At 46.5% G+C, this 14,644-nt stretch overlaps 1 protein-coding gene across 1 annotated transcript in view; it reads left to right on the forward strand.

Moving 5' to 3' along the window:
* The first annotated feature begins 238 nt into the window (after positions 1-238).
* ERAP1 (endoplasmic reticulum aminopeptidase 1) overlaps positions 239-14,644 on the forward strand; it is a 37,423-nt gene continuing 23,017 nt past the window's right edge. Inside the window, exons 1-4 of the mRNA XM_008144525.3 lie at positions 239-286; positions 5,908-6,453; positions 9,250-9,388; positions 12,021-12,155. Of these exons, the coding sequence (XP_008142747.2) occupies positions 5,927-6,453; positions 9,250-9,388; positions 12,021-12,155 (801 nt within the window). The 5' untranslated portion in view covers positions 239-286; positions 5,908-5,926. The remainder of the gene's footprint in view (positions 287-5,907; positions 6,454-9,249; positions 9,389-12,020; positions 12,156-14,644) is intronic.

Below are 14,644 nucleotides of genomic sequence, written 5' to 3' on the forward strand. Positions count from 1 at the left end.
ATTCGAGTCAGAAAGCGCGCTCCTCCCCCCCCATGGCAACCCCACTGCTTCCCGGACATGACTCGCGAGTTCCCGCCGGGGGACCGGCTGTCTCCGCCACGCAGCCCCACTCCGGGTCCCCCCTTCCCCAGCTGCCGCCGTCGCCCGGGCTCCCCGCGTCAGCCTCGAGGGTCACGAGCCCCTCGCGCCGCGTGCGGCTCCCGGGCTCCACTTTCACTTTCGCTCTCGGGCCGGCGCAGCAGGCGGCGGCGGCGGGAGGGCGAGCGGCTGGGTCCCGGACCCGCAGGTACAGCGGGACCGTCCCGGGTACGCCCCGCGGGGAGGGGGCTGCGCGGCTGGAGAAGGGCGCGGTCCGGCCTCCTGCCTGCGCCCCGAGGAGGCCGGAGGGCCCGGACGGGGGAGGGGGAAGGGGAAGGAGGGCCCAGGGGCTGCGACGCAGGCGGGGGCAGTTCTGGAACCGGCCCAAGTCCGCGGCGAGGGCTGCTGGGGCGGCGGCCGGCCGGGCCCCGCTGGGGACCCCGTCCGCCGGGAAGGCAGGGGCGCAGGGCCGGCGGCGCGCCCGCTCCGCGTGCTCCCGGCTTTGCCGCCTCCCCGCGGGCGGGAGCCTCCCGGGGCTCCGTCTCGCGGCGGCGTCTGCCAGCCACCCGGCCCCCGGACTCCAAGCTGGGCCAGATGGAGGGGTGGGTGGGCGGCGGGGTTAGGAGGACGGGGGCACCTCGCGGGTGGCTGCCCGAGAGACGGGCATGGCTTCGGGTGACTGCCGGGCCGGGGGATGGGCGGGTTGGGGTTGGCGGTTGTCAGCGCTCTCCGCCTTCTGCACTTGTTGCCAGCAGTTCTCTGCCCTCCCTCCACTCTCCTCTGGCTGGTCTCGGGAACTCTCTCTCCTTCCTCCTTGGAGGCGTCTCCTAGTGAAACGACCACCTGAGGGCTGAGCTCTGATAAAGCTCTCGGGTGGGAGCGAATTCGGTTCCGCTCTGGGCGCCTGGCTCGCAGGTGGCTGCGGTGATTTCCCGGGGAGCGCGGGCGGCGGCCCTGCCTCCCGCTCCGCAGGCCCCGCGCCGGCCTGGTGCGGAGAGACACGCCTTCTACCCAGTGCCCAGAGGGCGCGCGCTCAGCTCAACTCACCGTGTGGTCAACGATTTTTAAAAAAATATGTATATTTTATTGATTTTTTTACAGAGAGGAAGGGAGAGGGATAGAGAGCTAGAAACATGGATGAGAGAGAAACATCGACCAGCTGCTTCCTGCACACCCCCCACCGGGGATGTGCCCGCAACCAAGGTACATGCCCTTGACCGGAATCGAACCTGGGACCTTCCAGTTCACAGACCTACGCTCTATCCACGAGCCAAACCGGTTTTGGCTGGTCAACGATTTTTAAAAAAATACTTCAATTGGCCAGAGTTGCCTGTTTCCCTAAGGAGTTGAAGTTGTAACTAATACCTAGCATATTTTCAGGTGGGCCTGAAAAATAGAAAAAAATTTTAGTATGGTAAAAAAAAAAAAAAGAATTAATTCAACATTTTTTATTATTTACCCGCACTGACAAGTTAATCAGTGCTTGTAATTTGTGCAGAAGACTTGGGAAGAAAGTCAGTTGCCTCTTGGTGATCGATTTCACATCAGTTGCCCCCGACTTACTGTGTGAGTGGGAAAAGGCAGCCTATATAAAGTTCCTGAGGTATCTTGGACTCTTTCTGACTTTCAAATTGGGTACTGTTACTGCTGCACTTTCCTTGACAACATTGACTGTGCAAGATTTTTTAGTAAGATCGGATGCTAAAAAAATAGTTTTTAAAACGGAGTACAGTCAAGTACAGGAAAGTCCTTGAAACCCTTATCTGTGTGCTCCAAACCTGTGTATTCAGCTGCCTAGTTGATATTTCCCCGTGGCTATCTCATAGATACCACACATTAAATTAAAAAAATGGCCTCTTGATTCCTCTCCTCCCCTTTAAATGTATCCAGTCTCTCATCTTCTCTGTCTCAGTAAAGGGCGCCTACGACCACCCAGATGTTCATTCTAGAAACCCTGCGGCAATCCCGATGCACCCTTTCCTTATCCCCACTTGGGATGTGGAATCCCTCCCTCCCCCAGTATCTCTGTCTCTCCCCCCTCCCCACTCCTCGCCCTCTCTGTATGGACACCACCTCAGTATAACCTGCCAGCTTACTTTGTCTAGACTACTTTCTAAGTGGTCTCTTGGCCTTCACTCTTGCTCCTTTCTACTAGTAGTCTTCCCTGCTTCACACAGCAGCCAGAGTGACTTTCTTGAAGTGTGAATTGGATCCTAAGACCTCCTGGCTCAAAACCTAGTGTCTTCTCTTGGCACTTAGGGTCGGGTCCACAATCCTTAAGCCTACTATGTGTAGTGGTCTGCCTCTGCCCACCTGTCCAAGGCACATCTCTCCTGCTGCATGCTGTCCTCAGAGTGAGACGCCCCCCCCCCCGCCCCCCTCCCTGCCCCTGCTGCTTCAGCCTGCCGATATGATTGTTGTTCCCTGTGTCTGGGAAACTCTCCCTCCCCCTCTTTGCTTAGCTCATACGAATTTGTCCTTTAAATCTCAGCTAAAAATATACGAGAGCCCCAATGTAAACTCGTCTGCCCTGTTATTCTTTCAGTATATGTGTGTGCTTTTCCTTTATAGGTATTCATTGCTGGTATCTATCTATCATCTATTTATCTATCTATCTATCTGTTTGTGTCAGCTTGTTAGCCCCTGCCCACCTGTGCCTTCGCCTCCTCCCCCCACACTGTAAGCTCTTTGAGGTCAGAGACCTGTGCAATCTTGCACTGCTAGTGGTCAGCAGAACCCCTGACACATAATAGGCCCTCAATAAATATTTGTGGAACGAGTGGTTGAAAATATTTTAACTCATTTAATCTTCACGATTATCTCAGAGAGCTGTCATTCTCATATTACACATGAAGAAAACTGAACTGGCATTAAGTCACCTGCCCAAGTTCATCCAGTTTGTGGCAGAGCAGGGCCTCAAAGCCAGGATTTTTCTGACTGTAAGCCTAGCATACATATGATTAATATAGCTGTAATTATATCTGTATGTCTGTGCAGGCATGTAGTCTGACATTTAAGTTGTCTGTATTTCATGTTCCATTTTGGTTTCCTGGCACTGCATCCTCCTTGGGACACAGCCATGTTCGCCTTGGCCCCCACCCCTCATGGACTCAACCCTGCACATGCTCTGAGTGAATTCTCACTGCCAGCCTCTTTAGCAGCCCCTGGGCCTTGCTGTCAGCGCAGAACCAGTTGGAATTTTTAGGTTTCCCCTTGGCTGCTGGAGAACACTCAGGGAGAACACACAGGCCTGAACTTGGACCTTCACTGCCCTCTTCTACCATCTTGGGTCACTGGCCACATCCACTAAGCTACCGCCGTGAGAAATTTCAAATGGGAGAAACACATAACTCCCTTTACTTCTGGTCCCCCACTTGAAGGGAAATCCATTATTCTCCTCCTGCCCTGGGATTCTGCCTGAGGAGGTAGGGGCAAGACCTCTTTACCATGTTGATATTTAATCTTTGTTGTTTACCAAATCGCTCTGATCCTCTGGAGCTGGAGGCATCTTGTAGTTAGTTCTGAGACAAAAAACAAAAACAAAAAAAGCCTGTTTTTCCCACCTGTTCACATTGTTCACATCTCTTTTTCTGGGTGATGCCTTTTGAATTGGGTGTCTACGTGGTTGGTTGTCTCTACTGCGTTGGTATCCTTTCTGTTTAGCCTGAAGATCTGCTCCATGGGGAAGGGGAGGTAGGTGCCCTTAGCTGTGCGTTTGGGAAAGGAACAGGATGGAAAGTGGGGGTGGGAGATAGCACATCAGTGATTACCTTAAACTATCATCCCCCCCCCCCCCATGTAGGGTTCAAGGGATAAGACCAGAGTTTGGCAAGAATTATCTAGGAGCTTTTCAACCTGTTTCTTCAATAGAATTTCTGGGGAGTCTTAAAAAAAAATCCTGATGCCTCATCCTCATCACCATAGCTTCCAGTTTAATTGTTTTAGATAGGGATCTAGTCCACAGTTATTTTAAAAGTCTCCAGGGCGATGTTAATGCACAGCCAGAGTTGAAAACCACAGACATGTAGGGAGAGAATCCCATGCACCACCATCATTTCGAGAGATCCTTATTGCAGCATTACTCTTCTCATCTGACCAAATGTCTAGGAGACAGAGGAGTTTGAGGGAATTACCTGGGCTCGCCTGATGGGGACCCCTCCTGGCAAACACCCATTAGAGCTATGTCTTTATCAAAGACAGAAAGAAGTATGCTGGGTTCTCCCTTAAGAGTCACATTCCTTTTGTGTCCTATGGCCTTAACATAAAGGGAAAAATATGGTCTGCAGCCTTAAAATAAGGGGCAAAATATGGTATGACTCCCAGGATGCTTTGAGCATAATCTCAGCGTCACCTCCTCTTAGCTTATGAAAAATCCTCCATTACATTCTTCTGAGGCTCCCTTGGTCCACATCAGTTGCCTGAACAGCCCTCTCTCCCCTTGTGCTTTAGCTCCTGCCCTGGCTTGCTCCATCTGTAATGAATGCTTTCAATGTCCTCCCTTCATTTCCAGATCCGACCGGATCTTTCAGACCACACTCAAAGGTTGGTCTTGCGTGGAGGCATCCCAGAGTCACTGCAGCCAAGTCACTCTCTTCCTTTAGAAACATCATTCCATTCTTCCCGGGCGCCCTCTCTTATTGTTCTTACAGCACTCCACACTTTCTGCTGTTTCATTATTGGTGTATGAATGTTTTCTGCCCTTCCAGGTTCTAAAGTCCTTGACTGTGGGATTTGTGTCCGGTGTGTTATTATATTCCACGTAGTGCTCAGCACATGGCCTTCTATGTAGCAGGCATTCAACCCGTATGTGTTGGGTTGATTGTAAGAGAGAATCCAGGTGACTGGTGGGTTTGTCACATTATGGTGAAAATCCCTATAAACTGTTTCAGTAATTCTTGGCTAAATAGATATTAAATTAACTTTTGGCACGATAATTTGACAAAGATACATACCAATGTTACTGAAGGATCCTGCTATGGGTACTTGCCTTGCGCCCCCTTGCTACTCAGTATCTACATCTGCTTCCTGTGCTCGCTAGGCTTTAAAAAGTCTCTGCGTTATAAGCTTTGTGAGAAGTAAGGCTAGTCTCCACAGCAGACACTGCAAAGTTCTGATTCTTGCTTTCTCCACCTCCCTGCCTGGTAGTGTGGACACCTCACCTCGGCTCTGACAGGCAGTCGTAGTTGAAAGTCAGGACCCTGAAGCTGAAACAAGCAAAGCACAGTTGCAGGAGCAGTGGAGACCTCACTGTAGTGGTGCCTGTAACTGTGCCAAGCATCTGATCTCCAGGGCAGTAAGGCGGCTGGCTTCCTCCAAGCCCCAATATGTGTGTGTGTGTGTGTGTGTGTGTGTGTGTGTGTGTGTGTGTGTGTGTGTGTTGCGAGGGGGTGGGGGGGGGGGCGGTCAGGGGAAGTGGTCCTCTGGTCCGATGCTTCTCTGATGAAGTCCTGGCGGTTCATCTTTGCCTTTATATGAGCCTGGTTTCCCAAAAGTCCTGGCAACTCTGCAACCTATTTAGTGAGCTATTCAGGATCCTCAGCCAGAGCTTGCTCTGTTGCTTTCAACCAAGAACCCTACTGATAAAATTAATTTAAACTTTGGAAACCAGATGATGCCTTTGAGTAGGTGTTAATGATTGTTGCTAACCGTAAGCTTTTTCCTTCTATGAATCAATAACATTGGGAAGGTAATTTTACTTTTAGGAAAAGACCAAATACTTTTGTTGAAAGTTTATATCTGCATTTGCCCAATCTAGGTGGATACATTCTGAAATCATGCTGTTTTGATAATATTTTAGTGACTTTTGTTGTTGTTTTGCTTTTTTTTTAGGGTAGTTTGAACAAAGAAGATGATATCTCTGTCCAGCAAATGGTCACTTAGAACCATGTCATTTCTACCTTCCTCACTGCTGATTCTCTTAATTGTGTCAACTCCTTCCTGGGGTCAGAGAAGTGACACTGTGCCTCCAAAAACTAGTGATGGGACCCTGTTTCCTTGGAATAAGATGAGACTTCCTGAGCACATCGTCCCAGTTCATTATGATCTCCTGATCCATGCCAATCTCACCACTCTGACTTTCGAGGGGACCACGGCAATCAACATCACAGCCAGCCAGCCCACCAGTGCCATCATCCTGCATAGTCAGCACCTGCAGATACTGAAAGCCACCCTCAAGAAGGGAGCTGGAGAGATGCCGTCTGAAGAACCGCTGCAGGTCCTGGAATACCCACCTCGTGAGCAAATCGCACTTCTGGCCCCCACGCCTCTGGAGGTTGGGCTCCCGTACACAGTTGTCCTTGATTATGCTGGCAATCTTTCTGAGAGCTTCCATGGATTTTATAAAAGCACCTACAGAACCAAGGAAGGGGAAGTGAGGTATTTTTTTCTATTATTTTTTTAAAGCTTCAAGTGCTGCCCACACTACATTTATTATTTCAAATGGATTACCTTTTAAAATTCCCTTAAATGTTGAATTCTTTCTTTGGTGTTTGGTTTTTACATCTTCTTTGTAGAGTTAAAAATGGCAATAGTTTGTTTTCTTTGTGTGTTTTTTTTTTTTTGGATCTAATTTTTCATTCTGTTTTAACCAATTTTCTTGCTTTCAGCTCTATCAGAGTGAATACCTATTTTGTGTAATTAGATTCCTGGGATGTAATAAGCATCTTTAATTCTCTTGGCCTATGTATTAGTTTTCTAGGGCTGCTATATCAGAATACCATAAACTAGGTGGCTTAAAACAACAGAAATTTATTCTCTCATAGTTCTGGAGGCTAGAAGTTCAAAATCAAGGTGTCAGCAGGCCTATCCTCCGAGTCTGAGTAGAATTCTTCCTTGTCTCTCCATCACTTGTGGTGGCCATTGGTCGTTGCCATTCTTTGGATTGTAGCTACACCAGTCCAGTCTCTGCCTCTGTTATTATGGGGCCATTCTCCAGATTTCCCTCTTCTTATAAGGACGCCAGTCATATTGGATTAGGGCCCAACCTGATGGCCTTATATTAACTTGATTACATTTGCAAAGACCCTATTTTGAAGTCAGGCCACATTCACAGATATTAGGGATTAAGATGTCAATATATCCTTTTGGACGACATAATTCAACTCAGTCTATTAGAGGAAATATTTTCCTCTCAGTTAAAAGTTTTTAGGGATCTTCACCTGCCTTGTTTTAGTTCTGTTTTTAAGGAGGTAATTTATTTTGGGAGATTTTATGCTACATTTTTAAATTAAGTTTTATTTGTCAGTAGATTATACTTACTTTTCTGATTTTATGTATTTTTTGAAGTAAAAAATAGTCAGATGCTACCCAAAATATATATATGTTTAAAGAAAGTAAAACTTACCCACTCCTAGCTCCTAGAGATAACTACTACTTCTATTTTAGGGGAACATCCTAAAGACTTCTCTCTGAATATGTATATACATTACTTTATGTAAATGGAAGATACATTTTGTTTTCTGTTTTAGAAGGGATTTTTAAAAATATGTTGAGAAGATGTTTAATATGGATGGCTATCACTGTGCATCATTTTAGTGAGTATTAAAATCTATGTTTGTGCACCGATTTATTAACTAATCCCCCACTGATGGAGATTAGTTTGTTTCCAAATTTATAACATCAGCAACACTTTGGTGAACATCTTCATAAATTATTTCTTTGGACTCAATACCTAGAACTAAAATTATTAAGTCAAAGGGTCTACAAATGTTTGATTCCCTTGCCATATTCCTCACCTCTAATCAATTTTGTGTATTGGCAATCTTCTTAGAGCCAGAAGCCAACAGATATCTCCTTTTAATTTAAATTACATTGATAACTGAGGAAGTTGGGCCGCTCTTGATATATTTACTATTTGAAGGTTCTTCTTTTGTCAATTGTCTATTTATGACCTGTGTCTGCTGTTCCACTTGTTTGCTCGGTATATTGTTACTCATTTTAAGAGCTCATTATCTGTTAAGACTCTTAACCCTTTGTCAAATATCTTTCAATTTTCCTGGGTATTATTTGTCTTTTCACTTAGTTTATGATAGCTTTTGTCCTATACTGTAAAACATTTTTTTTATAGTATAAAATCCATCTATCTCATGGTAACATTAGAAATTAAAACACACACACCTATTTTATTTATTTATTTATTATTTTATTTAATTTTAATTTTTTATTTTTTTATTACTAGAGGCCTGGTGCACAGATTCATGCACCGGTGGGGTCCCTTGGCCTGGCCTGCAGGGATGGGCCAAAACGGGCTCTCTGACATCCCCCGAGGGGTGTAGCAGTGCACGAAGTGGTAGGCAGCCAGGGAGGAGCCTGAGCCTGAGCCCAGGCCAGGTGCCTTACCGCTCTCGCTCATCCCAGCCCCACTGCACCTACAGCTGCCACAGTCCGGTCCAGATGGGGGAGTGGAACGCAGGGGGAGTGTCCGCAGGAGAGGCTCCCTCCCCCGCAGCTGCACTCACCAGCCACAAGCCAGGCATCTGACGTTCATTGGTCAGCTGAGCAGTGCTCCACTGTGGGAGCGCACTGACCACCAGGGGGTAGCTCCTGCATTGAACATCTGCTCCCTGGTGGTCAGTGTGCGTCATAGCTGCTGGTTGACCTGTCGCTTAGGCTTTCATATATATAGATTTTATTTTATTTGTCTTAAACAAAGGAAATTTATTTTTCCACAGTTCTGTAGGCCAGAGGTCTGAGATCAAGGTGTCAACAGGGTTTTTTTTGTTTGTTTGTTTTTTTTCCTGAAGTCTCCTTGGCTTGCAGATGGCTGTCTTCTCCTGTGTCTTCACATGCTCTTTCCTCTGTACATGACTGTGTCCTAATCTCCACTTCTTTTTTTTTAAAAAATAGATTTTTATTGATTTCAGAGAGGAAGGAAGAGGGAGGAGAGATAGAAACATTCATGATGAGAGAGAATCATGGATCGGCTGCCTCCTGCAAGTCCCCACTGGGCATAGAGCCCACAACCCAGACATGTGCCCTTGACCGGAATCGAACCTGGGACCTTTCAGTATGCAGGCTGACGCTCTATCCACTGAGCAAACCCAGCTAGGGCCTAATCTCCACTTCTTATAAGGACATCAGTCACATTGGGTGAAGACTCACCCTTCACACACACCTGTTTTAGAGTCCCTGGTACTTCATGCTGGGTTTTTATCTTGTTTGCTGTCATTTTAGGATTCTCGCATCAACACAGTTTGAACCTACTGCAGCCAGAATGGCCTTCCCCTGCTTCGACGAACCTGCCTTCAAAGCGAGTTTTTCCATCAGGATCAGAAGGGAGCCGAGGCACCTCGCCATCTCCAATATGCCATTGGTGAGCCTGAGCTCCTCTACGCCTTCTCACAGGAAGACCCACTGGTTCACTGCGACTGCGTTACCCCAACCATCGTTATGATTCAGCTCCCTGTTGCGTTTGTTTTATTGCCTGACAGATGGCTAACTTTTCTTGTTTCTTTCTAACCTATGCTTTTATGTCAAGCAACCATTTCTTTGTAGTCAGAGAAAAAAAATTGTCTCTAAAAACATGCAAGGTTTTAGGAAGAGTGACAATTCTAGGTCATCAGTGTTTTCAGGAGGGATTCAGTCTGACGAATTCAGGTCCTTCACAAGCACTTTCACTTATGTTTTCTCGTATGATCTTTTAAAGGGATTTTAAAGAGCATGCTTTGTCAAATAGGGCCATATTTCTAGTCTGTAGTTATTTTCTATAATTTCTATATATTAACATTAACTATGTAGTTTGTAACCATATGCACAAAATTGGGCGGATAGAAAAAAAGGAAAAAGTCATTTTTTTTTCAGAATATTATAGTACTAAAGGTTAGTAATGATAGGTAGCTCAGTTTCCTTTAAAAAAACCATTATCCTTCAAATTTCAAAGCAGATGTTGAAGTGTTTCCTCTGATTTTTCAAAGTGGCCAGAAGAAATGACTGTGCCAAATGAATAGGACGCAAGGCCCCCCGTCCTATGATTCTGGTCGCTTAGAAAAAAACATCGGCTGAGCTGTCATTCTGCAACAGATGCACGCCAACTCCTGAAGCACACATTTGTCCTGAGAGGCTCACTGTGGATGAGACTCAGGGTGGACCCCTTGTCGGGGGCCCTGAAGGGTGACCCTCCTTATCCCTGTGCCACTTCTTCGCATGAAGAGTGCCACAGACCAACCTCCAGGACAGTACTTCTCAACCCTTAAAACTCTGGATCCCCTCTAAATACCTGAAGGATCCCTTCCTCAAGCAAGGTTCTGACAGGCCCCTGTAGAGGGCTGTCCCCTATGAAAAACATTCTCTGAAAATCCCTGCCAGCCACCAACTTTTGTCTCCCCCTCCCCACATTCGTATAAGAAAAGATAAGAAAAAAATTTGTCATTTTTCTAATATAAATTTGAGATAGAGAACATCAGGAACGGAAATTTTGGTTAGGGGTTGGTAAAGGCATTTTAAAAAGAAAAGGTAATTTTGGGTCCTTCAAGTGTAAACCTAGGTTGGCTGTCAGCATCAGGGTTTGAATGAGCAGAGGGTGACCAGCTGGTGGATATTAAGAAGGACCAGAGCCCAGAAATTGGGTGGAAATAAGATTAAAGGAAAAATGCATATGTTAGCAATGGGATGCTCCAGGCTAGTTTTGGAGGGTCCTTTCTCCAAATCCTGGCCCAGTGCTTTCTGTTGGCTGAGGTACTGGACTTCCTTCTTTGGGAGCAGACCTCAGACTGTACCTCCCTCGCTCCCACCCCGCTCTGCTAGGCTGCCTCCTGAGTGCACTGAAAAGCTGATTCCAATGAAGCAAATCAGTTTGGAGGAGGTTTGCGGGGCATACCCAGGCATGGGTTACTTAGGCTGTGTAATCATTACATACTTGCCCAATGTAGAAAATAAATTAGGCATTACACTTCTAGATAATTCTCATACCTGTATTTAAGGACAAGTGGACTACATATTGGCAAAACCAGCAATCTCAGTTTTGCTTTGTCCCATCCATATCATCAATCCTCATGTACCAAATACGAGTCAGTTTGTGGTCATCTGGGTTATTTTTAAGAAATTAAGTGGTGATCGTTGCACAATGCTGAATATAATTTTGAAAACCCATTGAATTTTATACCTTAAAATTGTAAAGAAGAAATTGAATAGAATGGTTTGGCCTTAATGAGGAGACAAAAGGAAGCTAGGTAGAGAGGGGCACCCAACTAGGTGGAGTTACTGAGGTACCCCAACTGGGCGGGGAAGGAAGGGCGAAAGAGAGGCATGAACTTTAAAATGTATGGATGTTGCTAAGACAGGCAGCTTGCAGATGACCAGTCCCAAGACTGAGGCATATAACCAATCCCAAGAATGTTATTAAGGCAGAATTTTTTTGAAAAAACCAATCAGGAGCTAGCAAGTCTGTACCCACACCCTAAATTCAAAAGCATGAGCTTCCTCTCACCCTCTTCCTTTTACCCAGCAGGCAATGGGTTTCTGATGTTCCTTCCTGTGGCGGGGGTGGGAGGTAAGGGGTGGGGGGGTGGGAGGGGGGTTTTGGAGGGGGAGCGCACATCCTGTTGCCCATGTGGCTTATAGCCATGAGCCGTGTGGGCCTCCACACGTGGACTAGTAGACTTTAATTCTCTTGGACGCCGAACTACTCCGGACTGCAACATGGAAGGGAAGCTCTGGACGCTGGTCTGCTCCTGGAACCCCAGCTGCTCCTTTTCCAGGACTGGCTTCTCTCAATCAACTCCGGTTCCAATAACCATTTTTGTCCACGACTTCATTTTTCAGTTTCACGAGACAGTGAACTTGGACTAAAAAACCCCACATTTTGGTTTCATTGCTATCTAAATTACAATCGAATATTGGAAAGAGAAATTAATTATACAAATGTCATGCCACATACTTTCAATGGTATGTCTGGTAGGAAATTATAAAATTGGATTATTTGATGATGTAAGTTATTCTGGTTTTAGGTTAAATCGGAGACTATTGCTGAAGGACTCATAGAAGACCATTTTGATGTCACTGTCAAGATGAGCACCTACCTCGTGGCCTTCATTATTTCAGACTTTAAGTCTGTCAGCAAGATGACCAAGAGCGGAGTCAAGGTGAACCTGTGATTGTCACATGGGGTGACCAGCTGGCCCGGGTCTGCCTGGGACTGTCCTGGTTTTAAAACTGGAAATCCACATCCTGGGAACCCCTCCGTCAGGGGCAAACCAGGGTTGGTGATCCTCCTGTCACAGATGCTCATGTGTACAGTGAGGTTCTAATCACAAAAACACGTGGAGAAGCTTGGCCTGGCGTGTGTCATGGTCCTGGCTCCACCACTACCTGGCTCTCTGACCCCGGCCCGACTCCCTCCTTTTGGGACTGGTTTATATGGCTTTAAAGTGTGTTAGTTGGACATGACCCTGCAATGGTTTCTAAGGTGGCTGCTGGCTATAACTTTCTGCAGTTTGGAAATGAATGCCACTGACTATCTGAGCAGGTGATTTCTGGAAGGAAGAAAGAGCAGTCAGCTTGGAGTATTAAATGGCTCTGGGGAGGCCGTTGGGCTAGGGAATACTGGAATACTGGAGAAAAAAATTCTCGTTTCAAGAAGCACTCGCTCCTTGTCTGAGTACCATTGGGTAGTGAACAATCCATACAACCTTTCTGTGACACTGAATGCAAATGCGTTTTTTGGCAAGGAGCTGCAGGACACGTTCGAGATAGCTCACTTGTTTGTACTGGTTTTCACTGAGGCCTGGGTAGTTAGGGTTTCTCTGTTAAGTTGCCTTTTGTTCCTATAAGGGCTGAGGCTGCTTCTCCTTGTGGAAAAACCGCCCCTTACCTGGGGATTTGCAGGTGATGCTGAGACTTGGATGTAGGGAGCAATTCAATTCAGCAGGGAAACTATCAACAAAAACACCCACTCATTGATTTGCCCTCTTTTGTGAATCATTTATGAATCTTTTTATAAGGTCTCTTCCCTACTGTGGTACTGTGGTTTATAATAAATGCCTATTTCGTCTTCCTCCTGATTCTGGCAATGAACAGTGAAAACTCCGGTGTTTCCTAAGCTAAGGGAGTGATAAAGGTGTTTCTTGTTTTGCTAATGAGGTGACCTTTGGAAAGCCCCTAGGTAACCTAAGGTTGGGGGCTGGCTGCCAGGAATCAACCAGGTGATTGGAGGGTTGGAACTTGCAATCCCCACCCCTGACCTCGCTGGAGATTGAGTTCCGGCCCCAACAGAGGATGATTTAATCAGCCCTGCCTGTGTCTGCCTCCACCCAAAGCCACAGGATGGGGTCAGAGCTTCCATGTTGGGAACTTGTGGATGTGCTGGGAGGGCAGCGTGCTAGGAGGGGGCACTGAAGCTCGGTACCCTTCCCCTGTACCTTGTCCTACCTACCTCGTCCATGTGACTGTTCCTGCGTTATCTCCTTCTACAGTGAACCAGTAATCTAGTAAGTCAACTTCTGGTTTGTGAACCGCTCTAGCAAATTAAGCAAGCCCAAGGAGCGGGTGTTGAAACCTCCAGTTCAAATCCGCTAGTCAGAGGCGCAGCTGACAACCTGGACTTTGGACTGGCATCTGAGGTGGGAGTGGGGGGCAGTCATGGAGGGCTGAACCCTTAAACTGAGGAATCGGACGCTATCTCTAGTTAGTGTCAGAATTGAGTTAAATTGTAGGACACCCAGCTGGTGTTGGAGAATTGCTTGGTAATGTGGGGGAAACTCCCCCTGCAACTCCCCACACCCCTCCACATTGGAACTGGGTCCCAGAATCCCTTTTACATACTAATATGTTTAGTCCTTTTATTTCTTTAAACGCATTAAACGCATACTTTATACTCTCTGTGTAGTAATTGTCATGGCTAGAGTCTTTGTGTACCCGGTTCTGTGGTTTTTGGTTTTTGCTGTCTCTTGCTCACGGTGTCTTGTTCCTTTGTATATATTGTGGATTATGTCGGTGAACTTGTACTACCTGAGTCAGAGGCGGATTCTTCCAGAGAGAATTTGGGCTTGCTCTTGTCGGGTGACCGGAAGCACTTCGGGCGGCATTTTAAATTGAATTACTGGCTTTGGGTTTTTGGACCATCTGGTTATTGTGAATCTAACTGTTAAACAGCATGGAGGTTAGCTTTTGGTTCAGATTCTCCATATAGTAGCAAAGATTGAAAACCATCTTTTTTCAATGCACTCTTCTTGAGGAAGGGGGTGGTTATTTCTGGTTCGCTTACAGTAAGGGCATATCCTTCAGGGTGCAGCCTTTTGCTGAGGTGTGTCTCCTGTTACACCGACCATCTTAAACAGGCTTTGGACTTTGTCTCCTATCTCCTGAGTCTTTCAATACCATGAAAACAAAAGCTCAAATCTATCTGTATTGGGCTAGTGCAGTGGTCGGCAAACTCATTAGTCAACAGAGCCAAATATCAACAGTACAACGACTGAAATTTCTTTTGAGAGCCAAATTTTTTAAACTTAAACTTCTTCTAACAGCCACTTCTTCAAAATAGACTCGCCCAGGCCAGTGGTATTTTGTGGAAGAGCCACACTCAAGGGGCCAAAGAGCCGCATATGGCTCTCGAGCCGCAGTTTGCCGACCACGG

The sequence above is a fragment of the Eptesicus fuscus genome, chromosome 4, assembly GCF_027574615.1.
Source record: "Eptesicus fuscus isolate TK198812 chromosome 4, DD_ASM_mEF_20220401, whole genome shotgun sequence".
Taxonomy (NCBI): Eukaryota; Metazoa; Chordata; class Mammalia; order Chiroptera; family Vespertilionidae; genus Eptesicus; species Eptesicus fuscus.